The sequence below is a fragment of the Myotis lucifugus genome, unplaced genomic scaffold (assembly GCF_000147115.1).
Source record: "Myotis lucifugus unplaced genomic scaffold, Myoluc2.0 scaffold_93, whole genome shotgun sequence".
Lineage (NCBI taxonomy): Eukaryota > Metazoa > Chordata > Mammalia > Chiroptera > Vespertilionidae > Myotis > Myotis lucifugus.
Window position 1 is genome coordinate 2,132,883 of NW_005871141.1, and position 24,653 is coordinate 2,157,535.

General features: G+C 42.5%; 1 protein-coding gene across 1 annotated transcript; it reads right to left on the reverse strand.

Moving 5' to 3' along the window:
• Positions 1–2,131: 2,131 nt before the first annotated feature.
• On the reverse strand, positions 2,132–21,965 carry DSG3 (desmoglein 3). The gene is made up of 15 exons (XM_023756404.1): positions 21,920–21,965; positions 21,307–21,413; positions 20,274–20,429; positions 19,695–19,839; positions 17,764–17,930; positions 16,819–16,947; positions 16,363–16,548; positions 14,490–14,761; positions 13,515–13,654; positions 11,677–11,904; positions 9,034–9,282; positions 7,555–7,694; positions 7,206–7,278; positions 5,064–5,329; positions 2,132–3,863 (listed from the first exon to the last, which is right to left on the reverse strand). Exons 1-15 carry the CDS (start codon positions 21,963–21,965, stop codon positions 3,246–3,248), a joined length of 2,922 nt encoding a protein of 973 aa, XP_023612172.1. The 3' UTR covers positions 2,132–3,245.
• Between the last annotated feature and the right edge of the window lie 2,688 nt (positions 21,966–24,653).

Consider the following 24,653-nt stretch of genomic DNA (forward strand, 5'->3'; position numbering starts at 1 on the left):
CCCTGACATAGAGCCTCCTGGCCTGTGTTGTTGAACAAGTGTTAACCCACATAACCTGTGACTCAGTTACTCTCTGTCGCCCGGTAAAGGAGCTGAGAAAGTGCTGAGTTGCCAAGAGCAGGAAGGAAAGACCCTGAACGTTCACTTGTTTCTTAATTATTAGTCGCTTCGAAGCTAGTCAGTTGGATGTATTCCCTTTATGCTCTTGGTTTTGAAAATTAAGATTTTTATTCCTTGACTTTTCTAAGAATAGGAGAAACTGGTGGCATTTACCTACATGGCCTTCATTTTTCCTGAAATTGAGTTGATCATCCGAGTTAAGCCGCCCACTTTCTTCACTCAACATCCATGCTAATCCAGTTTCTGCTTCCGGTACCTCAAGTCCAAGTCTGCAGTTAAGAGTGAGGAAGGTCAGTCAGAAGCAAGATCTGAAGTTCTGAAGGGACTTATCTTGTGGCATTTCTTAAAAAAAATAAGAGACATAAAATGACAAGCATTTAGTGGGGAGCAACCCCCCGCTGTGGCTAACGCTGTCACCAGAGCCATGGTATATTTTTTTTCATCATGTTAGGCTGGAAACCTTACCTTCTCTTTATTCCAACCTTTCTCTCTGAGTCATCATAGAATGCCAAGACTTTTGCCTGAAAGATGATGCTAGGTTACCAAACAAATAATAAATGCGTTACAGCCTCCAGTTAGCCAAAGTTAGCCCTGACCTCACCCAGCACCGTCTGCATCCACCTGAGGAAGGTCCTGGGGCTCCTGGTATGTCCTTCCCGCCTGGGAGGAGGTGGGATAGAGGTCAGCTGGGAAAATGACAAAAACATAGATGGAAGTCACTTTCTTCTATCATGTTTTTAAGTAACTATTGATTATAGAGAGTAGTTCAGCCTTTAGTGAATGGTTAAGGAAGTACTCATAAGTTTGTCATCAAAAGGTTTTATTATAATGATGTTATACTATTAAAGTATATAGTTGTAAATTGATGATACAGCAAGTAAAAAGACAGTTTACATTTTTTTTCTGCTTAAAACAATTTTTATTTTTGATGAAAAAATACAGATACATTTTTTGCTTTGAAGTTATTTTACATGGCAAATCAACTTTAGGTCCTCTGAGACAAGGCTGATGTGTTTTCATTTCAGAACACATTGAATTGCAATTATTCCACTATAGAACCTTTCCTGCTGTGGCATGGTTTCCTCTTCAGCCTGACAAATGCAGCAACATTCCCATATCCCGATAAGTTGGGTTTTAAGAGGCAAAGTTAAAATCCTTTGAGGATCCTGAGTACACTTTTGAACTCGGAATAAGGGTTATTATGACTATTAACTTCTGTATAAACAGAGGCACAGCTCAACATCCCAGAGAAAGCTTCTTTGAGACACAAGAGAAGGGGTGCCCAGTTGTCATAGCAAAGTGACTCCCTTAGGACCCAGCAGGCTGCTCCAAGGGGCCAAGTTCCCCTCAACTCAAGCCAAGTGCACTGCAGGCCTTTAAAAGCAGCAGCAGCCTTGTCGGGAAGAACACGCTGCCTGCACTCCTCAGGCTAACCTGGCAGCGCCCTCCTGGGAGTTGTGGCTTCGGGGGGAGGGGGGCATGCTAGATGTAAGGACATTTAGGGGGTCTCTTTCCCCCAAGGTATCCTCAAGACTGCACGCACTCTGCTGGGTGAAAACACGAACACTTTATTACTTAGCATTCCATCTGGAAAAACAAATATCAGTTTTGAATATGGCAAAAAAAATGAGGAGAATTTTATATACAATTAGAGATAGTGGAGCTGCACAGTGTCCTTGTAGGGACTCAGCCTGCACAGATGGCCATCGCAGGGAGGGTGCTCTCTGTGGCTTAGAGGCTGAAGATCTTGAATGAGCAGAAATGATTTGAAGAACTGCATTGCTATCATGATAACATGAATGAAAGACTATATTCTAAATCTTGACTAACAACATTGTTACGTCAAGAGTGAAATTGCTGCCGAACCGGTTTGGCTCAGTGGATAGAGCTTTGGCCTGCGGACTCAAGGGTCCCGGGTTTGATTCTGGTCAAGGGCATGTACCTTGGTTGCGGGCGCATCCCCACTGGGGGTGTGCAAGAGGCAGCTGATCGATGTTTCTCTCTCATCGATGTTTCTAGCTCTCTATCCCTCTCCCTTCTTCTCTGTAAAAAATCAATAGAATATATTAAAAAAAAGAGTGAAATTGCTGTAGCTGTTTAATTAAAAAAAAAAAAAGAGCGAGGCTTGAAAAAAATCGATGTTCCTGGTAATCCCTTTTCATATCCTGTTGAACCTGAAATGCTGCTTATAATACATATTCACAAATGTCATCTCGTGCTATTTTAGTCAGAAGCCCCTTTTGCTCATGAGAAAGCCATGTTTTGTATTTCCACAAAGTCTGTAGATGTTGTTAACATAATAAACATCATGACATGTTGTCATATGTAAATTCCATTTACCCACTGACATTTGAAAAATAAGGAACATTTTTAACTATTAATACAGGATTTGTTACTAAGAAGTGGTGTAGGAAGGAGTTCAGTGTAAAACATTTTCTTTGCATAGATCATTTCAAGATGAATAAAGAAACCCCAGATACTATTTACAACTTACAAACCTTTCTTAAATGTTCTATGATAAAATTGCCTTATTCTTAGAATAGGAGGCATATAGTTGTAGCAAGTTTACTGCATAAATCAGTAGCCCCTTAGCTTGAGGAAAAGATGTGCTTAGGGTCTCCCAGCACCAAGAAGATAGAAACAACTCAACTCTGAGTAGTTCTCTTTTCCCCTCCTGAGTAACTAAAGATGCTTTGGCCAACACCTTAGACTTGTACATCATTATTAATGATACAAGAAAAGGCGACAGAGACAAGAACCAGGACTCTTGACTCCAAGTGCTTGATCTCCTAAAAGTGCATTGCATTTTAAAGCGTTGGATGCCTTTCTTTGGTGCTGCAAAAGCAGAAGTTCAAAAATTGTTGGGGAATTTTCCTACTGAGTATGTGAAGATTTTTTAAAAAGCATTAACATTTACTACCACTTGAATAGTATTTGAGAATTAAGAGTGGCAGCATCTTCACTTTGGGGGTATGAACTAGAAAATTTCAACTGTAATTATGATCCCTTTATGAGCGTAGCAAGTAGGTGCCCAATTACACCAATACTGAGACTTGCAATGCCATTACGGATAATTTGGTCCAAATATCTCTATGGGGCCAGCATGCTACTCCAGGTCACTCTGGTCATATCAGACGGGAACAAGGGTCTTCTGTGTAGATCATGTTACACGACCCTCGCAGCTCAGCGGCACCATGGAGGTGGCCATGGCCACTGGCGATGGGACAGATCACTCTTTCTGTCATGACCACATTCTGCATGAGAAGCGGGTCCAAGGCCGCGGTGGGGGGTTGCGCGAGGGAGCCAGAAGCCGAGTAAGTCTCCGTCACCAAGTAGCCGCCCTGCTGCAGGGGGTCGGGGATGCAAATGGCCGGCTGGAGGACAGAGCCCGAAGCAGACCAAGCGCAAGCTCCTTGGCCGCCCGACGTGGTCTGGCCCCCAGACAGCTCCGAGTGCTGGATCTCTACGGAGTGGCCACAGGCGCCCGTCCCGGAACCGCTGCCGTGGGTGGGCAGCTGAGACTGTTGGCCTTTGCCATCGAGCCCCAGGCTGATCTCTGCGAGTTGTTTAAATTTTGGGCCCAGCGAGTCCAAGAAGCTCTCATCCAGGTCATCAGCAATGAAGCTGCAGCAGCCCAGGGAGCCCACGGGGGAGCTGGGGGCCCCCAGGCCTTCGTTGTCGTAGATCAGCAAGCAGTCATTTGCTTCCTGGCCATCGTCTTGCTCTGCGCAGGCGAATGCTTTCTAAAGGTGGAGAAAAGTAGGCAAATGAATTTAAAAAGAGACTCAGCGGAAGAATGTAGTACCATCCCTACACTCAAGGTCTGATCATGAATGCGTGACTTAGGTAATCCGTGGACATAGACGTAGTCTTCGTACCAACCATCGTAGCAGAAATTATCTGGGGTTTGGAGAGTAGTGTAGTTGACTTTCCCTCAGAATTGAGCCTGGCCGAGGCTCAGGTGTAAATTCTTGGTTTTGAAGGCACTTACGTGGATGTAGGCCTGAAAAACCAATGTGTATGAAGCCCGGAGGTTACTCCCTGGGCCAAGTGTGAGGGCCCTGTGTGTACTTGTGCCCATGCATGTCTTTGTGTTTGGGGGAGGGGAGAAGACATCCCACCGTCATTGTCTACACAGCTCCCACTCAGACTGTGGCCTTGGCCTAGACTCTGCAGCCCTCGTGGGAGCCTGCCCCTTAACTAGGACCCACACCACCTCAGACTATCCCAAGAATCCTCTTCCCAAACAAGCCTTCCCTGCCAGGCTAGCCTCAAGCACAGTGCCAGCCTACATTAGCTCATCTGAGGGCAAGATCCTGGCACTTACCAGTCTGAAACCAAAACTATATGTGAGATCTGTTCTAATCACACACCAACCAGGAGGCAAGCAACCTGCTCCCAGAGTCCTCTCTGTTCTGGTACCCTTGTCCCTTTATGGTTCTGTGCTCATTGGATCTTGGACCACATCCCTTCTTCCCACTTTTATTTTTGAATCATTGATGCAATGGTTCTTCAACTTATCTGGGCATGAACTACTTTGAAAATGTGAAGAATACTATAACCTTTCTCATAAAAATATATGCACTTCTGTTCTGACATCCTTTATGGTATAGGAAATACAAAACAAGCTGCTTTGCATTTCTAAAGAGGATGTTGCTGATCCCGAAATGCAAAAGAGTTTGCCTTCCGTTGCTATTCCAGTTGGAAGGATGAGGTGCCACTTGCTATCTTCTCTCACTTTGTGTCTACTTGCCTATTTTTCCTTTTGACCAGTAGCCCAATTTTGACAGCCATCCTAGTTTATTTGTATTATTTAGGCAAAGAACCCCGATTTTTTGTTACATTTTAACAAGCTGTAAAGCAGCTGCAAAACTGAAATATAGTCAAGTAGAAAAAGATCTCTAACGTAAATAACAGAGCCATGAAGTTTCTCACCAAATTACCTGGGAAAAGTAGGACTCCAAGAAATTCATGCTTATTACTCCTTCACCACATTCTCTGTGGGTCCCCCCAGTGGAATGCCTTGTTCGCATGGTTCCCGACTGGCCTGCAGAGCAGAAGCCAAGTCCAGTGGTGGCTCCAAACCCCGCAGCTGCCCCAGATCCCGTGGCTGCTCCAGATCCCGCGGCTGCTCCAAGGTTGGTGGTCAGTTCCATGCCCGAAGCTCCTTCCGCCGTCATTCCTCTGGCACAGGCATTCATACAAACATCTAAACACAGGGGAGGAAGTTCTCTAACGTCTCCTGCTGGGATTCTTTAAAATCCTGGTCTTTGATATCCATGAGCAGTCATTAAGTAAAGCAAATCGGTGGGAGAAAACACAATGCTATGTCTAGTGGTGATAAGAACACCCCACAGTCTGTTATGTGAGAGTAACGAGGAGGGGAGGGTATAACAGAGGATACTGGCAGGTGAACAAGCTCTGAAAACATGCTAATTGAAAAATATACAAAGGAAATGGATTTTCAGTGACAGCGGCCAGCAATGGAAAAGTAAAAACAGAATATTCAGCACACTGCCGTGGAAAGCTTCTGATGCAATGCTTGTTTGTTTTCAGGGGAAAAATTGTAATGAAGCTGCCATATTGGCTCAGTCTGAAACCCAAAGAGGAGACATGCATATGTGATCATGCAAATTAGCTAATGCTAATTTGGTGTCTTGCTGCCTAAGGAAAATGTATGAACTATGACTATTCTGCCTGTTACCTTTACATTCTGCTGTCGTAGAAAGTTCTTTTTTTCTAGAGAATTCTGAATATAGCTTTGCTATGTAATTATAATGGGGGAGCAGGTGAGGATTGGGGTCGCTTTTAAAGGTAGACAGTTACATTTTTGAAGATATCTCATGAAGATTTTATATCTATTGCTAAGTATAGAATTAAGAAAATTTTTAATATTGGGCATTAAGGTCTTATTGTTCCTCTAGTTTATGCCTTAGTTGTGGCATTGAGATAATATGAATAAGAGAGTCTTTGGTAAACTAAAGGAATAATGTCACCTGTATGACAACATAAGTGATCTTGTCCCATTATGGTTGAAATAAGAATTGGTAACTGGACTCAAATCTGGATACTGTTAGTTCTGGGGAAGGGAGAAGGGCAATAAGATTGAGGATGTGCACATATGAGATTTTAAGTGCAAATATTACCAATGTTCTGGGCATATATCCTAAGAATCCCAAAACACCAATCAGAAAGAATATATGCACCCAAATGTTCACATAGCATTATTCAGATTAGCCAAGATCTGGAAACAGCCCAAGTGCCCATCAGAAGATGAGTAGGTAAAAAAACTATGGTACTATGCACAAAGGAATACTATGCAGCAGCAAAAAAGAAGGATCTCTTACCCTTTGCAATAGGATGTATGAACCTAGGGAGTACTGTGCTAAGCAAAATAAGTCAGTCAGAGAAAGACAAGTATCACATGGTCTCACTCAGATGTGGAATCTAAAGAAAAAAATAAACTGATGGACAAGATAGAACCAGAGGCATGGATAAATGGAACAGACTGGCAGATCTCAGAGGGAAGGAGGGTGGAGATGACAGGAAGAGATCAACCAATGAATATATATGCATATATGCATAACCCATGGACACAGACAATAGTGTGGTGAAGGCCTAGGGGGGTGGGGGCAGGGTGGAAGGAGGCAAAGGGGGAGAAAGTGGGGAAAATGTGTGATAGTCAACAACAACAACAAAAAGAATAGTCAAAGTTGGGTGGTAGTACAGTGTTTGTTATGTTTTTCTATATGTGTGAAATCTTTTCTATTTAAAAAATCATAATTGACTGTGTAAGAGCTATAGTTCAGTTTATTAAAGTTTGAGAAAAGTAACAAATCTTCATATATTAAAAACAGTGGCATCAGTGGGCAAATGAACTTTACTGAAGCCAGATTTAGGTCATGAAATTGACTAATATCCTAAAAATAAACCATTTCATTAAAACCCTATTTTAATGGTACCACCTCCTAGCATATACACAAATATGCAAATTATTAAGAAAAGAATTTAGAACACTTCTTGTTTTTCAACATTTCTTATTTAACCCACTGTGACTTTCAGAAATAAATTTGGTGTTCACGTACCAGAATTTTCCATGAAATCAGCTCCATTGGAGGTTATAAGTGGCACACAAATATTTGTGATTTCCTGCAAACCCTGTTAAAAAAAATACATTAAAGACACACACACAGATTTTGTGGCCCTTTGCAAATGGTGACATTACAAGAAACCCAAATGCTTGCAGGAATAACCACTTTTAGGATTTGACGTCTGAAGAACTAAGATCTTAAAAGGCTCCATTCATTTCAGCACTGACTCCCAAGGGTCCTTGAGGGCCAGGGAACCTCTTATTTTTATACCCCAAATCGCCTTTCCTACCTGAATATAAACAGAACTTCACTCTATATAATTGAGATAAACCTGGATCCTCACCTTGTCTTCAGGTTGGGCCCCTTCGATCCCCCATTGGTGAATCGTTCCTTCTGAGCCCTCAGGAACTGGGATGAATCCAGTTGTTGCTCCCCCAATGGGACCCTTCCCACAGTCACAGGTCAGCAGCAGAAGGGGGGCCACTAGCATAAAGGAAGACAAAGTAGTAAGACATTTCAATCTCTCGGAAATGAGTTAGCATGACGATTGTCAGAAATGTTCAAAGAAAAGAAAATATTTTTAATATTTATGGAAAATCTAATAGAAAGCACAGTTTGTTTCTGTGAAATAACATTTGGTAAATTAAACATACTAAAAGTTCATATGATCATGAAACTGAAGGAGACAGAGCGGTCATTCTTGTGATATGTGTGTTGTTGTCTTAAACGGGCCCTGTTTGATGGCTGATGAACGCAGTGGTTCCTTGTTTGTAATTCTTATTATGACAGCGTTTATTTGTACATGTTGAGGCTGTGTTTGTGGTGTCAAGTGAATGCACACGGGATGGACAGGATTTGAGGTGGGCGTGATGTTTTAGTGGTCTGGTCTCCTCTGTGCTCTTAGGAAACAGCAATTAAACCAGCAAACTGCACTTCCTTATGCTTTAAAAATACCTTGTAAATTAACATTTAAGCGAATGGGTTTAGTGGATTTTAACTCTAATTTTAAATCTATGGTTTTATAATGAATTAGGGAAGTGACTGTGAATTTTTTCAAGGATTTCTCTTATTTATACAAGAATTTACCAGTTCTTTTAAATTAAAAATATGATTTGATTCACAAGATTTTGATTTAAATGCAACTTTTTAGAAACCCGTCTATTGAATAAAGTGCATGTTACTCCTATTAAAAAATAACACATGTGTGTAGTTTCCCTAAATGTGTTCCATGACCCTAATCATATGAAGTGAGGAAGCTATAAAGGGTGCGCATTGAGGCAGTCAGCTGCTTGGAGGAGGCTTGGATCCAGCAGTGCTGTCTCGGAGCCTGTGATAAGTTCCTGTTGCTGTAACGCACAAGGCCCATGATTTCCTACATTGATTTGTCCAAGGCTCTCTGTTTATTTCAGAACCTCATGAGACTTGGATATGGCGAAAACATTTTAGGAAGTGTCTCCCTCATGGATAAAGTCATTGTTTTGATCATGAGTATTATTTTCCCCATCTTGATTCTCTCATGCTATTTTCTAAATGTCTAGCATTTATTACTTGCTTATGCCTTATGCTAATGTCTGCCATTTGTGACTATAGATTGTGACTCACAGACATGACCTGCTTGGCTGGGTATGAATATAGATTATTGGCAAGTGACACGTTAACTGTAAACACTGCAGATTCTTCCTGGGAGTGCCATTTCCCCCGCTTTGCCTGTGAAAGTTAGGGAACATGTCTACTGCATCGCAGACATGCATCGCCCGAGCAGTGCGAAGCCTCTGCAATGCTGACCCCGGGGAGAAACAGGAGGGAGCGAGGGGATACTCACACAGCAACAGCAAAAGGCCAAGCAGGATCAGGCCGATGGCGTTGGGCCCCAGCCTCCCAGATGGCTGGTCTCCATACCTGGGCCCGGGCTGGGGCTCTGTACAGGTGTCCCTGTTGTCACACTGACACACCTCCACAGCCAGGCCTTCTGGAGTGTCACACTGCCTGTCTTGTCTGTCTGCGATCACGAGGGAGATGGGGTACCTCCCGGGGGGCAGCTGCTGCTGGGTGGTCAGCAGTGCAGAGGTGGCTGTAGAGAAATAATCATGCACATCAACAGTGGGACAGGTGCCTTTTCTCTAAAACCACTGCTTTTGGTTAACAGAACCAGAGTTCCGTAGACGTCACTGTCGCAAGCAGTGGGGCTAATGGTAGGATGAGATTTGAGCAGTTATGAGGCTACAGGGATTCGGCTGGGTAAATCAGGCTGCACATCCTCCTGGTCCCAGAGGGGTCCCCCATGAAGACCCAGTCCTACCCTGAATGTCCCCATAAAGAAGAGGGGAGCTGGCATCATTTAAGTCCCAGGTCCCTCTCCTGGGGCGCACCCGCTCCTGTGTGGCTGCCTATGCCAACTCCTTGGTTCTTGGTGGCCCTCTTGAGACGGGCGGGAAGCCAGGGCAGTAGAGCAGGGACACGGAGACCACAGCTGAACAAACTGGCGGAGCCATTTACAGCCGGTACAGAGGGTCGCCTCCTTGGAGATAACCTCTAGGCCTCAGTTGTATTTCAGCTCCAGGCCCAGACAAGCAGCAGCGTCAGGTGGGCAACACCAGGACCTGCTGCGATGACTGACTAACCCCTGCCCTGCGACTGACCAATCGGGGAGACCACGACCCTGAACCTAGAAAACGGATTAATATTCTGCTGAAACCCTCCCCTGAGACCTTTCCTAAGATTCCCGCCTGCAAGAAAGAGATAAAGTCTCCAGACAAAGGACTCAGCGTGTGCTCTCCCTTTGGGGGAACGCCCCCTGTCCCGCCATTCCCTTTCCCTCTTCTTCCCCCACAGGCACGCATCTCCTAAACCCTAAAGGACCCCATGAGGCTTGCAACCAGGGGAGCAGTGGGCAGCAGCAGTTCGTCCCAGGCTAACCCCTAAACCTGTCCCCAAGGCTCCCTTTTCCCTGACTCCCCGAGAGCTAGGGCAGCCCAGCCCAGGCTCTCCTGTTGCTTCTTCTAAGCTAGTCCCTTCTTGTTTTATGACTCCAGCTTGAGCAAGTGTTCCCCCACAGTCATCTGAGCTCGTTGTGAAGTTTTTCCTGCAGGAGGTCAAGAACCCACACACTACTGGCCGCCCGAGGCAGACCCACCAAGGGCCAGGTCCCCTTTCCTGTAACACCGTGACTGCATCCCTCCTGCCTAAATCCATGTGTTTGTGTCTGACTTACCAAGACTGACTGTCTGCTTTGGCTGATGCTACCTCAGCCGCTCCTGTCAGTCCTGATCCCATGAGCCTGGTGCTGGTTGTATGGGATTCCCTGTGGTGAAGGCCATTGTCTATCTGACTTGTGAGCATTGATTGCTCTCTATTCTCTATTGCTACATCGTTCCTTTCTAAGTGGGCTCCGGCAGCAGCTCTCAGTGGCTGCAGGTCTGTGCTGCGTCCGTCAATCCTTATTTATTTATTTTACATTCAATATTATTTTGTTTTAGTTCCAGCTGTACAGCCTAGTGTTGAATCGGTCTTGACTCCATCATGCCCTCTGCCATTACCCCTGGTCCACCCAGTCCAGCCTCACCCAGGCAGGTGTATCTAGTGCCAGGCCCTGTCTGTCTCATGTTTCTTTTGCAGCCTTTTCATTGGCCGTGTGTCTGGTAAACCCATTTAGAACTGCATGCTTCATTTGGAGCTAAAACCTTACCCCAGGGTCAGTAAGGCCCCAGGAAAGAAGGCCATGGAGAGCAAGACCCCTTTGGGGACCTAGCGATGACTGACACCTAGGACTAGGGCCCCACGGCGCACATGGATAACGGAGCAAGGTTGGTTTAGAAAGGAGTTAGAGAAAAGTGACTTCATTTATAAGGGACTGGGGTGGCCTGATGGTCACTATACAATTTGGAAAGGGAGGAGATTCTTATTAAGTCTCTTGGCTGTTTCTCTGAGACTCCTGGCAAAGTCAGGAAATGTAAACTTAACGTGGAAAAGGTCAGAAGAAAAGGAAGGATGGATTAGCTCATTGCCATTGGCTAATGGGTTTACAGGTTTCCATTCACCCCATGCTCGGGATTCCTGACTTGCAGCTCTTCTAAGGAGCTCTTCCTATGAGCCCCGAGCAGGCCGGCTCTCCAGTGAGTCCTGTCTGCCCACAGCCTGCCCAGAAAGAAACCTTTATGTATTCAGAAACCTAAGCAGCTCTGCAATGCAATAGGTAACTGACTAATCTTATTTTGGTGTGCTCTGGAGGTAGAAATAACATATAAGAATAAAAAATTGGAGTCCACATGAAAAACAGAAAATATTAAACAGTGCTAACACGATCTCACAGCATTTCTTTCCTCTGCTAAAGAGAAGAAATTCCCGAGGCAAGGGCTCCATCTTCGTCGCATTGAATGTTTTTCAATTGCTCCTGGAAAGAACTCGCTCCCAGGAGCCCTCTCATCCTCCGGGAATTTGCCTTGATGGCACCTGCACTGCTACTCACCGTTAACGGTGGTGATCCGCCACACGATGGGCAGTTTTACACTTTCATCCTCCAGTGAAAACGTGTAGGGGCCAGTGTATCTATCACCGTCCTGCGCTCTCGCGGAGACAACCACGGAAGGCGATGAGCTGCAGATCCTTTCCTTTTCCAGGACAGTTGTTGGACAATTTTCATTAAAACCAGGCACTTCAACATAGACGGTGCCTGTAGATGTCTTGCCCGTGTTTTCTGTAAGAATGGCATGTTAGAGTTAAAAAGATACACAGAACAAGCAGGCTAGAAGAGTCAATATGGGGACATATGCAATACTTTCAACAATAAAGATGAAAAAATATAAACAGCCCTGACTGGTTTGGCTCAGTGGATAGAGCGTCGGCCTGTGGACTGAAGGGTCCCAGGTTCAATTCCAGTTTAAGGGCATGTACCTTGGTTGCGGGCACATCCCCAGTAGGAGGTGTGCAGGTGGCAGCTGATCGATGTTTCTCTCTCATCGATGTTTCTAATTCTCTATCCCTCTCCCTTCCTCTCTGTAAAAAATCAATAAAATATATTTAAAAATATATAAACAAACAAAAATGAACCTTTTAAGTGTTTCCTGCATGCAGCCAAGTTAGTGTGACTTCTCATGAAAGATTATATTTGTTATTCTTACAAGTAAAAATGACCTACAATCTCCACATCTTGTAAAAAGAAAATTCAACCTGGCTGGCATCTGATTCTGTAGCATTGGCTATTAATTTAATATCCTTGGGACTAAGACCTGTAAGGTGATGAATTCACTGACTGCTAATGAAATCAACAGAAAAATAATAGTTTTCTTAAGTGTATCCTACTCCATGATCCCGGCACTGTGTGAAAGATTTTTTACTTCTAAAGCTTGGGCCAAAGTATTTGGAATAATAAATGATTTATTTTTGTTACCTAAGATATAAAAGATTATTGAAAAAAATTTAAATATGTTGACAATCAAAAACATTAAATGAAATCTAGCAGTGGCAGGATTGAATCTTTCTGTATTTTTTCCCTTCGTGCTTTTTGCTGTTTTCTCAGATGATATGAATTTTGCTGTTTATTCTTTTGTTTTAACTTTATGTTTGCTTATTGCCTTGAGTATAAGCTAATTTTTTTTTAAAATATATTTTATTGATTCTTTACAGAGAGGAAGGGAGAGAGATAGAGAGTTAGAAACATCGATGAGAGAGAAACATCGATCAGCCTCCTCCTGCACATCTCCCACTGGGGATGTGCCCGCAACCCAGGTACATGCCCTTGACCGGAATTGAACCTGGGACCTTTCAGTCCGCAGGCTGATGCTCTATCCACTGAGCCAAACCGGTTTCGGCGAGTATAAGCTAATTTTATACTTGTGGACGCACACATACAAGGTTAATGAATAGTATTTTTAAAACATTCCAGAAGATTTTATTGTTTAATGACATAAGCACATGAGGTTTTCATAAGGAGCTCATTGTATGAGTAACTCACAAAGGCACCTGGAGCTGTGAGTTACTCATACATCTGAGCTTCCCTTGTAGGCATTCAGCATCAATCTTTATCCATCCTTCTCAAAACCAGAAACTCCGGTGGGTCTAAAAATCCCTGTCCCAACCACAAGCAAACCACAGGACGGAACACAGAATTCACTTGGTGCTACAAAGGCCACTGAGATGTTGGAATGCTAGCCTTCTAGCTTCAGCTGCCTCGGACTTGAGACCCAAGGCCCTATGATCATTGATCTAGTGTTGAAGGGAATTTGTTAAAGAATCATAATCATCTATTCATAACTAAATGCAATTGGAGGAACATTTCTATAAATACGATTGAAACATTTTTCTTACCATCGATGGCTAGAACCTCTGCTATGATTGTCCTGTTAAATATGAAAGTAGAATCCCGAACCATGTTTCTGGCAAATTTGATTTGAGCCGTTTTTGAGTCAATAATTAGAAAACCACCATCATTCCGTCCGAGGGCATATCTGTTTTATAATAGAAAAAGGTAATAGTTTTCTTTCAAATATGGAATGTTACCTACTTAATGACAATGACCCATTTATATTTAATGTATTTATATTGAATATAAGACATTGAAATATGCTTTTCTGAAAAGCAGCAGAGAATTAACAAATTAGCATGGAAAAACAGTAACCCTTAAGGTGTGTTCACCTGGGTTTTTCTAATTTATGCTCGGTGCAATAACCTGTGTTCTTACTCTTCACACTACAGTAACTGTTTTTGCACATGCTCTTAGATTTTAGGCGTATGTGTCTTTGTAGATACTGTTCCGTCTTATTGCACCACAGCCTTCTGGTGAACTTCTGCTCTTTCAGACTCAATTGAAAGTTTCCATGAACCATTGTCCTGACCTCTGTAGGCAGGCTGAAGCATTTTTCTTTTAGTTTCCACTTTAACTTATGCTTATGTTATCTTTGCTCATAATACAATATCATCTAATGATTCCACTACTTATCTCTTCTCCAGTTAGCAGCTCATTGAGTTGGCCACCTTTGTATATCTTTGTATTCTTGCCATATAATAGTTTGGGTGTTATTTATTTATTTTAACTCAGCTCATTGAGTTGGCCACCTTTGTATAACTTTATATTCTTGCCATATAATAGTTTTGGTGTTATTTATTTATTTTAACACTGGGGATAGAGCCTGAAACCAGGGCATGTGCCCTGAGTGGGAATTGAACTGTGACCTTGTGGTTCATAGGTTGACGCTCAACCACTGAGCCACACTGGCTGGGTGTAATAATTTATAGATTAATACTAAGTCAAGGAATAATACAATGTTATTGAAGTAATCATACCTGACATTTGAAGCAGGTTTGCCAGTGTCTTCATCAATGGCTGCATACGTTCCGAGGATGTAATTGATCAACTTTTTCCTACTTATGCCTTTCTGGACAGTAAACGTCTTGGAAGCAGGGCGGAATGCAATTCCTTCTCGCACATTTATAACTTGAACTTTGACTTGGGTTGACTGGACTCGATATTGAGAGATTACAGATTGGTGAAATTCAGCTTTGTTTTTGACGGCGATACTAAATTGTGCATTTTGTAGTTGTTCATAATCTAGCGGCTGGAGTAAAAATAAAATGAGAAGAAAAGAAGTGTCAAAGAAATACGGTTTGGCAAACCCAGAAGAGGACAAGAGAACTCTATCTTATATGCTATGAATGGATCCTTCTATTTCTATGAATAGAAACAGATCTAGCAAAATCGTTTCAGAGAGCATTGTAATGTTGAGACAGAGGAACCTCGGAATTCTTAACTCATGTAACCTCAGTACAATGATACTCACAAAGCAGGGTACTAGCAAACGTCATTTTAGGCAACGGGGTGCAGAGGAAAGAACCCAAACGTGCTATGGCAGCCTGGTTTGAATCCCGGTTCTGCTACTTACAATCCGTGCGACTCAGGGAACAGTATTTCATATCTCTGATCCTCAACTTCCCACTTTTGAAAAAAAATCCCACCCTAGCTGGATTGGCCCAGTGGAAAGAGCATCTGCCTGCAGACCAAAGGGTCCTGGGTTTGATCCCAGTCAAGGGCATGTACCTTGGTTGCAGGCTCCTTGAGCCTTGGCCCTGATCGGAAGCAACCAATCTGTGTGTCGATGTGTGTCTCTCACATCAATGTTTCTCTGTCTTTCCCTCTCTTTTTCACTCTCCCTAAAAATCAATGGAAAAATATCCTTGGGTGAGGATTAATAAAAACAAACAAACAAAACTAACAAAAACAAATCCCTCACCTCGTCAGATTGTGAGGACTGAGCAAACTGAGGCCCATAATACATTCCTCTGAATGGCAGCTCTAGTCACTCACAGAACAGTCACTGGATTCATGTGCAATGATGTCTTTTCTGATTTAAAAAATTTGTAGGTGGCCAAGGCAAACTGTCTTTATAAACTTGGTTGGCAAAGAGGCCTCTGTAAAGCAGTGCATGGGTGGCTTTTTATAGACCCATTTGCAGATGGTCTTGCATGAGAACGATTTGACCTTCCTATGGAGCTGGCCCAGACCAAGGCCTGAGGAACCCTAGGAGAGCCTTCATAGTAAATTTTTTGAGGGTGATGAGATCAGGACATGCTCATTTTAGTTACATTTGTGTATTCATGGAAATAATATAGTAAGGGATCTGGATTTGAGTGTTAACTTTGCAATGACTGCCAAGCATGTTAAAGGGTTACTTTACTCACCCATTTCTCATCTTGCAGCTTTAGTTATACGTTCCCATTTTCTAGAAAAACTTGCCTCTTTTCCTCCTTGACTAGCTAATCCACTTAAAATAAATGGACAGATTCAAAAGCCACAATTCCATGTGTGTGTTTGTATCTCTTCCTAACTTCAGTTGTAGAGGGAGAAAGATTAAGTCAAGAAATGTGTTCTACTTTCTTGTGCTTAAATCAAGCGCGCGCGTGTGTGTGTGTGTGTGTGTGTGTGTGTATTTGTGTTTACTACAGACAGTATGTTGTTTTAGAAGGAAATAAATCAACATGTTAAAAAGGCTGTCTTTAGGTAATGGGGCTATATGTGTGTGTCTTTAAAAAATTCGACCTACTTTTATGTGTTTTCTAGAAGGAGGTGGTATGATTAATAAGTGCATAAAGTTTATTTGTAGAAATGATAGTTTTGGCTAAAAGAGAATATGTTTGCCACCAAAGGGAAGTGAGACCTTACCTTAACCACCTTCAGGATGCCTTCGTTAGTCCTGGCGTCAGTTTGTATTTCAAACCAATTCCCTTCGTTGCCAGAGGTAAAGAAATACTCTGCCAGCCAATTATCTGTGAACTCTTCGTCCAAATCTATTACTTGAAATCGAAGTAACTCAGAACTCAAAGTGTTTTCCTCAATACTCACTGAATACTAAGGAGAGAAGCAGAATTTAAGATTCAATGTCAGGTTCTATTGAAGGGGATTATGTTTACTCTGAATGGCATTAATCATGAATTCTCAGATTATGTATTGCCTCCTTGTCAGTGACTGAATTCTTGTATTTTACAAAAGCTATTATTTTAGAGAAAAGTGCGGAGAACCTAAATAGAAGCCAGCAAGCAGACACATGCTGAATTAGGGTGGCAACGTATATAATAAAAAAATACATAAAAATTATTCTTGAGGGAGTGAACGGTGTACCTGAGATTCTTTGAACATTGGGAAGTTGTCATTGACATCCTTCACTTTGATGCTGCTTTCACACTGGCTTGATAATCCTTCTCCATCTTGGTCTGCGCCACTCACAATCAGACGGTAGCTGCTCACTTGCTACATTTGGAGTCAAGAAAGAAAATTAATTAACTCTAGTGCCAAGAATATGAGTGACAACTACTTGCTTCCTATGAGTAGGGAGGGAAAATGTTCCAGCTCATGATTTATTGGAGCACGTGCACTGTGTGCTGTCCATCATCGAGGGTGTGTGTGGGGCTCTCGAAGTCTTTAAGAGGCTAGAACAGATTTTCTCTTTGTGGGCTGCTTAGGGCAAGAAAGGACACTTAGAACAAACGTGGGCAGTGATGATGGTGGGATGCTATGCGAGGGAAGCTCACTTACAGAGTTATTTTTCCCTGTCGGTCTGTTCAGAAAATCATCTGCATAAAAGTTATATGGAATACGATGGGGTAGTGTGTGGTGGTGGTGTGGTGGTAGGATGATGGGGGAGAGAGAGGAAGGAGATTCTTTAGTGTTCTGGAAGCAGGGGTAACATTAAAAGAAGTCAGGAGAAAAAGTGTGCCATCAGAGATGGCTGTTTTCCAGATAGACATTTTGTGCTTCATCTGTGAAATACCCTTTCCCTCCGTCATATGGGGAATTAATCACAGTTGGTCCTTGTCCATGAATGGCAATGCCCTCTTCCACTGTAGCGCCCACTGGTGCACTCACTTGTTTACTGAGGGTGTGATCGATTGTGCAGGTGCCAGGGCCCCCCACCCCCTGGAAGACCGTTTCCCTAGATTGGCCCCGTTGAGTACTGGGAACCTCTTTTCCTCTCTCTTTTCATTCTCTGGCAAAACGGAATCACTTCTTTCTGGCTTTATTAAATAAAATCCTTTACTTTAATGGCTCCCAAGCGCCTTGCTTTACCTCTCGATCAAGAGAATTGGTCAAAGTGCGGACTTCCCCGCTGTGTCTGCTCATGAGGAACATGGGGATGCCTGCGGGCTCCTGGGAGACGATTTTGAAGGCGATTTTAGAGTTCAGATGGTTTGGTTCATCTGCGTCCGTGGCGTTCAGTATCATCACCAGAGAGTCTGGGAAGGAGAAGCTCATTAAAGCATATGGAGCCGTTGATGTTCTCTTCACACTAATGACTCAACACAAGTTCAAATCAGTATTTGTTTTCTTAAGATCTTATACCTATACTAGAGGCCCGGTGCACAAAAATTTGTGCACTTGGGGGGAAGGGGGGGTTCCTCAGCCCGGCCTGTGCCCTCTCGCAGTCTGGGATCCCTCAGGGAAGACCACCTACTGGCTTAGGCCCGCTCCCCGGGGGATTGGGCCTAAGATGGCAGTCAGACATCCCTCTGGCAGCCCGGCAGCCCTCCGGGGATGTCCACTTGCCAGTGGACTAAACTGCAGTCGGACATCCTTAGCGCTGCTGAGGAGGCAGGAGAGGCTCCCACCACCACCGCTGTACTGGCAGCCATCAGCCTGGCTTGTGGCTGAGCAGAGCTCCCCCCTGTGAGAGCGCCCTGACCACCAGAGGGCAGCTCCTGCATTGAGCGTCTGCCCCTGGTGGTCAGTGTGTGTCATAGTGATCAGTCATTCCCAGTCCTTCTGCTGTTAGGGTCAGTTTGCATATTACCCTTTTACTATATAGGATAGAGGCCTGGTGCATGGGTCGGGGCCAGCTGGTTTGCCTTGAAGGGTGTCCCGGATCAGGGTGGGGGTCCCGCTTGGGTGCCTGGCCAGCCTGGATGAGGGGATGATGGCTGTTTGCAGCTGGTCACACCCCCTTCAGGGTGGGGGGTCCCCACTGGGGTGCCTGGCCAGCCTGGGTGAGGGGCTGAAGGCCATTTTCAGGCTGGCGGGTGACTGAAGCTCCCAACCTCTTCTTTTTTTTCTTTTTTATTCTGGGATTTATTTACCTTCTATGGCTGTCACTGGAGCTGAGAGCCGGCTTTAGCTCTGAGGCTCGGCTCCAGCTCTGAGACCTCAGCTGCTGAAAGCAGGTATCTGGGTTTGTTTGGGTTCTATAATTGTAACACTGTTGCAACTCCAGCTCTGAGGCCTGCCTGGCTGAAAGCAGGTTTCTGGGGATTGTTTAGCTTCTATAATTGCAACATTGTTTCTTAGAGTGCAAGCTCAGAGGCTGGCAGCGGCAGGCAGGGAACCTTGGCTTTCTCCATCACTGGAGCAAGCAAGCCTCCTGTTCGCTTCAGCTGCCTGGCTGCCGGCCGCCATCTTAGTTGGCAGTTAATTTGCATATCTCGCTGATTAGCCAATGGGAAGGGTAGTGAAGTTGCAGTTAATTACCATGTTTCTCTATTATTAGATAGGATGTATGCTAACAAAATATGCCATGTCACTTGCTGTCTGTCTTCATCAGGTAGAACTGTACTGCCTTCCCTAAAACCCCCCAGTTCCCCTTAGGTCTTGGCTGTGTGGGGTTGAGAGGCTTTTCTGTCTTCCCTTGGTGGATGGCTATATGATTCTCTTTTCCCCAAATTATTCAAGCGACATGAGAGTGTCTCGTGCCTTATAATCTCAAAAAGCCCTGCTGGTGCATCCCGGCTACCTAAGGCCCCCGCTTTAGCTTTGTGACTGCTGGTGCCCATGTAACTTGTATGCACAGAATAAGATACGATTGGCCTCATAACAGAGCCGCACCTAGAAGTACAAAGGCAGTGAATTATTAGCTCAACTGCAAATATCAGAAAGAAGATTTAGGTTATCTCTATGAGTTTTTCTGGAAAACTGATGAAACTAAGAATAAATTAGCTTATAAAAATGATATGCTATTGTGATACTTGTATGTGAAAATTAAAAATTACAGGTACTGTAAAAAGACTTACTTGCAGGACTATTTTCTTCAATTTCACCCATGAATACACTTTGTGAAAACACTGGAGGGTTGTCATTGATGTCTAAGATTTTGACCGTTAATATAAGTGGTTTCTCTACCTCTTGTCCTAAGGCATTTAGCGCATGACATGTGATCTAGAAATAAAAGGGAAAAAGTTAATTCTCACTCAGCAAGCTTAATTTGCATACTAGGAGCTTGCCCTGGCATGGATAGAACTTTCATGCAAAGGAGAAAAATATTTCCCCAAAGAGTAGACAAAGTAAGAAAAGGTACCCGTCTGGGCAGACCCGTTGGGCTAGTTGCCCTTTCTCCGGACTGCTACTGACTCATGGCAGGGCGGAGCTCTTGGCAGGCTGCGTCTGGAGTTTGGCAGTCATGCCCCTCCTGACATGTTCCTTCAGGGGCATGACCATGAGTGGAGGCTCTTTGTCAAGGGACTAATGTTGTTATTTGTTGGTAGATTGATTTATGCACTGATATCTCCTCTCAATTAACCAGTACAAGGGTATCATCTTCTAGCTACGATACATGAGGGAAAAGGGCGCCCCATGTTGAAAACACTACTTACGTGGAAATTTGGGGTTTGCTCACGATCAACTATGGCTGTTATGTTAATATCTCCAGTATTTCTGTCAACAACAAAGATTCCCAAAGGGGGCTGATCAATTCCGATTCCAGTAATGCGGTAGGTAATTTTCTGTTTTGCATGGAAATCTGAACTAATCTGCAGCAAAAAATACCCAAAGTGTTAAATACTAATACAAAGTGTTAGTCAGGCTTTTTCCTCCCCCCCTTTTCTCCTCTGCTATAGTCTTCAGTCATCTGTTCGTTTTATTCACCCTTTCTGACACTGTGCTGTTTATTTATTACCTAAATATATACTAGAAATATGACATAAATTGTTGCTTCTGTTGACCGGTATGGACCAAAATGCATTAATCATTTTGGCTTTAGAACATTTGCTTATATTGTGGCCACCATGGTGATGTTAAAAGATTGAGATAAAATCAGAGAGGCTACTTCTGATGTTCCTTTCTTAACAGTTAACATTTATAAAAGCCATTTATTTTAGCTTAAATAGGGAGAGCTGGAGAGAAAAAAGGGAAGGGGATTACATAGTAAGTGTTAAAATGTATTGCTTTTTATTATTCTAATTTTAAAGCTTTTTGTGTGGAAAAGTCCAAAGATATATAAAGTTAGAATAGTGTAATGAACCTGATATATTTTATCATCCAGTGCCAATGATTAAGAATACATGATCAATTCAATGTTGGCTCCTAGCCATTTTTAAAATTATCTTATCCACATATTTTTTTCTATTGGCTAGAGTCTGGATCTAAATAAGGCTTATCCATTGAAATAGGTCCAAGTGTCTTTTAATTATTTTTTTATTAGTCTACAGACCATAGTTCCTTCATCTTTGTCTATCTCTATTATTATTATTATTATTATTATACATTTCATTTTGGTTGTAGATATCAGGTTACTTGTTCTGTGGGTGGCCCAGTCTGCATTTTCCTAACTGGAACTGTCGTATTACTTTAATTTCCATCTAATCCATTTGTTCTGAAAACTCGCACTGCCCTGCTCAGGTGACTTACTTGGGCAATGGGGTTTCTTTTGGAGTTGTCTTCCTCTTCTCTGCAGGGTCTTGCAAATTTCACCCATTCACGTTTATGTCTCCATTTTCTCCAGGCTGCCCTTTCGTCTTATGGGAAAAGGGGTTCCGTTTAGTATGCACACGTGGGACATTTTCGCTTTGGGAATTGCTTATATAGACACATAGATTGAGGAGCCCCCTATGTTTCAGGATATCTAAGGCTGTTGGATGTCTACATTGCTTTATCTCAGACTTTGTCAAAGAAGAAACATTAAATAACTAAAAGAGTTACAAAGCTTTTTCCAATGTGACTTTTAAGGCAGCATTTAATCATATTTTGTATTTTCTCCATATATTTCACAGTATCTTAACTATTCTTGGCACACAGGCCCTGTTTCATTAGAACCTGTTGATTTAACATAAGAAGAAACAATGCCTGAGATAAATTATATTAATAACACTTACACATTGCTGGTATTTAAGTATTATTGGATTAGTTGTTAGAATTTTCACAATTTAATTGTTAAATAATTTAAAACATTTAATATTTGTTTGCCTGAACACAATTTTAATGGAACTATTATTTTAATTACAAAAAACTTTTCATACTTTACCTCTATTCTCATTTCTCCATGAACCAATAGGACCACCTGTAGACATTTAAATAAAGTAAAATTAAATATGAATTTTTCAAATCAGTACTAACTACTTAGATAATAATCCCGATATTTACATTCTGCTGTTCATATTATAGTTTGTTTCTATTTTTTTAAAAAAGTAGATTTCGATTCAAAGGATAAAATCTTCTCAGGAAAAAGAAAATGTTCTAAATATAAACAAATTCTCTTTACTCTGACTACAGAATTTTAAAGATATACAGAAAAATCTATTGGATTTTGAAAAACTCTTTTTAACAGCCAGTTATAGTAACCAGACATTTTGAATCTGGCTGTTCTATAAATACTTTTAGGAGATGCGGAAATTGTTGCTTTGGCAAACAATGGCAATCATCATTGTGATAAACTCATCAAGTTCCCTGGGCGATTTTTAAAAGCCATGACTTATGCAACTGACTGGTACCAAGGCATTTCTGTATTAGCTGCAGGGTAAGGCTTTTTTTTTTAGTTGTTCATGAGTGGACATAATGAAAGGAACTCGTCTGGGTTAGAGAATGGAACATAGAAGATGGGGTTAGGCTATTCTAAACACAAGAACTGCTTGCTGTGGCACACAGACCTGCTCATCTCTGCCCTACTCCATTTAAATATTGAGCTTAATTTTCTTACTCATCTGAAATAAATGACGATAAAACATGAAGGCAGGCAGGCTAGGGTCTTTACTTCTCAAGAGCACTCGGGACCTTCATCTCTGTCTTTTTCCATCTTGTTTTCTGCCTAGAACGCATCCTTCTTCCCCTTTCACCCACTTAAGTATTACTCATCCTTTAAGATCAATTCAGATTCCAACAACATCCATGAAGCTGTTTTTACTGAGGTCTCCTTTTCTGGGCATGTGCAACCCTTATTCTGAACTATGCAATTTAGTCCAGAATGGTTTGCCTGAATTTATTATTTCTTAATCGTTTTATGTACATTGTGGTGCTAACCCAAGAGAACTGTAAATTTGCCCGATCAGTGCTTCTACATTATTATTATTACTTGCAACCCTTACAATATCTGTTCCTCCGTAGATGTTTCACAACTGTTTGCTAATCCACTGATCATGTGATCTGAAGGAAATCTGGTAGGGGAAAGATCGTGAAAAATAAATCAGAAGAAAAAATGAAAGTAATAATAGTAGTTAGTATTTATTATGGTTTTGTGTCAGTTGCTATGCATAGAGCTTTATATTTATTATCCTAATACTTGGAGCAGCCGTCGCAGTGAGCTTCTGTTATTGTGATCCCTTTTTTTGTGGATAAAGAAATGGAGACACGAGAGAGGGAGCACGTGGCTCCAGCTAACAGACCTCGTAGAGCCAGGATTTGAACCATGGCAGCCTGACTCCGAAGTGTGTATGTCACCACAACAGTGGATTCTAGCCAAAGAAGGCATACATAGATAAATAAAAACCAGTAGTAGAGAGAAAGTTTTATACTAGTCAATTTAGATCTTTTTCCTGGCAAAGACTGGGGGTTACTCCTGAAATGATATAGATTTATTACATTGTTTATTTGGGGAGATTATCATAAAGAGGTAAGTCCGAGTCTGAACCAAAGCAGTAATTCTATCAGACATAGGATGCCGGGACCTTTCCATTCTAAATATTTCATTGAAATCTTTATTTCCAAGGGTGTGTGTTCAAATAGCCATGAAAAGAGCCATTGCATATTGTGATAATAGGTCTCAACGTGATGGGATAGCTTTGCTGCTCTTTACTGAACACTCTGAGGAGTTACGTGGGAGAGCAGACCAGAGCAATGTGGGAACTGCACTGCCCCTGACTCAGGGAGGAAGGCCAGCCACACTCCCCTTCACAGGGAAACGGGGAAGAGTCATCCAGAAAATATGCGTCATGTTTGCACTAGCCCCACAGAGAACGGCTCTTTTAAGAGCCACTGAAGTACAGTTCTGTTTTCTTGGGACAGCATAGGAAGGACAACCCTAAACTATGGAGAATGAACATTGTCGACAGCTGTGTCTTATTCAGTCTTTTCACAGAATGAGAGTCCTTAGAGAAGTTACTTAGGCTAAACCTTTACTCTTGCTCATCTTCTCTTAAACTCAAGAATGTTTCCTAATTCTAGGGGGTATTATGAAATGTGATTATTTTTGCTCTTCTAGGAATAAGGGGTAGCTAATAAGAAACACTTCTAAATTTTGAAAATGCTCATTAGACATTTGGAAATATAATTGTAGCCTTAAATTATTTAGAATTGTGTTTTTAAAAACTTAATTATTTTAGTTAATACATCTCTGTGGCTACTTGATTATTTGAGTGAATTTGCTAATCTAATTATTTTCAACATTTAATAAATATTTCAGTAGTTTCCTGACAATATAAACCAACTAAGTTGTCTCTTTTGGTGACCTGGACTGGACATATCAGTGTGGAGAAAGCACTTCTTGTCTTGAGAGTTCAATCAGGGTTGGGGAGGGATGCAGGAGGTTGGCCAGCTGGGGAGGGACCATGGGAGGGCTCCAGGACATGTCTGGCCCATCTTGCTCAGTCCCGATTGGCTGGACTCCAGTAGCAAGCTAACCTACTGGTCGGAGCATCTGCCCCCTGGTGGTCAGTGCACATCATAGTGAGTGGTTGAGCGGCCTTAGCATATCATTAGCATATTACGCTTTGATTGGTTGAATGGCCGACCAGACAACTGGACACTTAGCTTATTAGACTTTTATT

Bases quoted from the DNA above. Each gene is read 5' to 3' on its own strand.
- DSG3 (XM_023756404.1), bottom strand. From the start codon at position 21,965: ATGTCTACAGGTGGTCCTATTGGTTCATGGAGAAATGAGAATAGAG. The intron at 19,840-20,273 runs GTAAGTAGTGTT...TTTTATTTCTAG, and splicing joins AGCAAACCCCAAATTTCCAC to ATCACATGTCATGCGCTAAA. The intron at 5,330-7,205 runs GTACGTGAACAC...CCCTGTGTTTAG, and splicing joins TGATTTCATGGAAAATTCTG to ATGTTTGTATGAATGCCTGT.